The sequence below is a fragment of the Sodiomyces alkalinus genome, assembly GCF_003711515.1.
Source record: "Sodiomyces alkalinus F11 unplaced genomic scaffold SODALscaffold_4, whole genome shotgun sequence".
In the NCBI taxonomy this organism is placed as follows: Eukaryota; Fungi; Ascomycota; class Sordariomycetes; order Glomerellales; family Plectosphaerellaceae; genus Sodiomyces; species Sodiomyces alkalinus.
Window position 1 is genome coordinate 842,175 of NW_021167082.1, and position 2,021 is coordinate 844,195.

Here is a 2,021-nt window from a genome sequence, read left to right on the forward strand (position 1 = left end):
CGGATTCCCTCCTAGTTTGCATGCTTTAAAAAGCAGCCTCTGCTCCGGTTCTACCGCCGTGATCGTAGTGTCAAAGTGCGTTTGGATGGCTCGGTGGTCGGACCCGTTTATTCGGATCCGCAAGTACACCAAACACTATTTAACAGGGGTTAGACTGTACGTTCCTGAGCGATAGGCGTACCTTAGTTACGTGTTACGAATCCGACTAGGCTCCACACATCGAAGAGTGACTAGTTGCTGCTACATATATTAGATCCACCAGCTATCGCACAGACCGCCCGCCAAGGCTATTATACCAGCCACCTGTAACAGCCGTAGAATAGCTGTGAGGGTTGGACGGAACGGGCGCGCAGGGGGCAGATTTTCCCTCCTATAACTACAGTTCTACAGCTTCAATTGAATCAACGGATTGAGCGCCCATTTTTAGAGCTGTTTTGACAGTATCTTCTATTTGATCTATTTGATTAGTAACGCTGTTTGTGACACCAACTGCCCCTGTGACAATATACTAGGTTGCTTTCCCATACCTAGTATTCTTATGCGTATATCTAGGCTATCATCCGACACCCAGTATTTTTATGCGTATATCCGGGCTATTACCCGACAATTCCCACGGGCAATATAAGTGCGTGTTTTCCGCTTCCCACCTTAGAAAATCTCTTAAATCGCGGCCCAGGTTAGCCCCTATGCATAATGCGGCAGTCTCGCTGCCGTTCTAGATATCCCTCGGTTGTTCCTCGGCCACTAGAGTCGCCTGGGCTAACCCGGTGGCCGAAGCTACCGATAAGGGCGTCTCCAGCGATGGCGGACTCTTGATGCTGATAGATTTTAAGGGCATCTCCACTATCTCCATTGTATGCGCGCTCTGTGTGCTCTCCGTCTGCCTCTCGTTATCCTCCAAGGCCGATAGCTGTCCTGGGCTATCGTACCCGAACCCGTCGAACTAAAGAGTAAGCTCCTGGGCTTCGGCCTTTCCTGCTTGATCCGTAGGTCCGAAGGATCTAAGTCTGAAGGATCTAAGAAAATATTCCCTTCGCTACCTAAGATAGCGATTTGGAAAGCCGTCTAATCTGACGCACTATCCCTCGCCGGCTGCCGTTGTTATACGGTTTAGTTAGCCGGATGGGTCTATGCCGGAATATCAGCACGTTAAAGGTATACAGCGTCGAGTAGAGAATGATATAGTTGTTATCCATCGTGGGCATAGCGAGCTAATATAGTTAGGTCCGTATCCTATAATGCGGCTCGTGAATTCGGCTAATAGCAGGTAACGACACATATCGTTCTATAAGGCTAAAAGGTTATATGCCTTCCGACCGGGTGCCCACCGAAATACTCTCCTCCGCTCTCGTCTCCCGTGCTAGTCCTCTTATTCTCGGAGACCCGTCTTAGAGTCTCCGGTATTCCTCTAGTGCGGTGAGCCTGTCACTCCCGGCAGACGATGGTTTCCGTACTCTGGTATATATACTCCCCGCCGCGTCGTTTACTAATGCCTTAGAGCGGTGCTATAGGCAGTCTATATCGCGAAGTGTAGACCGGCGAGCTCCGACTTATCCGATAGGTAAGGCTACTATCCTTCCACGATCGTCCGACTAACTTCTTCCCTTACGAATTCGCGTGCTCCCACGAAGAACCCCACGTAAGCTTTGGAGGGAAGAGGGATAATTAATTCCTCGAAGAATCGCCCTGAACCCATCTTCGTTAATCCAAATCGTCCAGTTTTTCTTTCACTAACGTTTTATAACCGCTGGCGTAATCCTTGTCCTCTTCTTGCTCTGATATCTTCCCATCCCCGTTTAACGGGGCCCTGCCATCCTCCTGTTCGTTACCCTTCTCCTCTTTTGCATTATCCTTATCCTTCTTCTCGCCCAGAAAGACCCTATATATAGAATCCTCAAGGAGGCGTCCCATTAAGGATTTATTGTTCTTATCGTTATCCAACATCCTCTGGACCAAGTCTGTCTCTATCCTTTCTAACTCGTTTCTTTTCCGCTGGATTTCCTATAACTCTACTACCACCG

The 2,021-nt window shown here is 48.9% G+C and overlaps 1 protein-coding gene across 1 annotated transcript; it reads right to left on the reverse strand.

Moving 5' to 3' along the window:
* Positions 1-715: 715 nt before the first annotated feature.
* Positions 716-1,196, reverse strand: SODALDRAFT_323548 (hypothetical protein; the record flags this gene model as incomplete). The annotated part of the gene is made up of 2 exons (XM_028609810.1): positions 716-910; positions 1,080-1,196. 2 exons carry the CDS (start codon positions 1,194-1,196, stop codon positions 716-718), a joined length of 312 nt encoding a protein of 103 aa, XP_028466894.1.
* Positions 1,197-2,021: the final 825 nt, after the last annotated feature.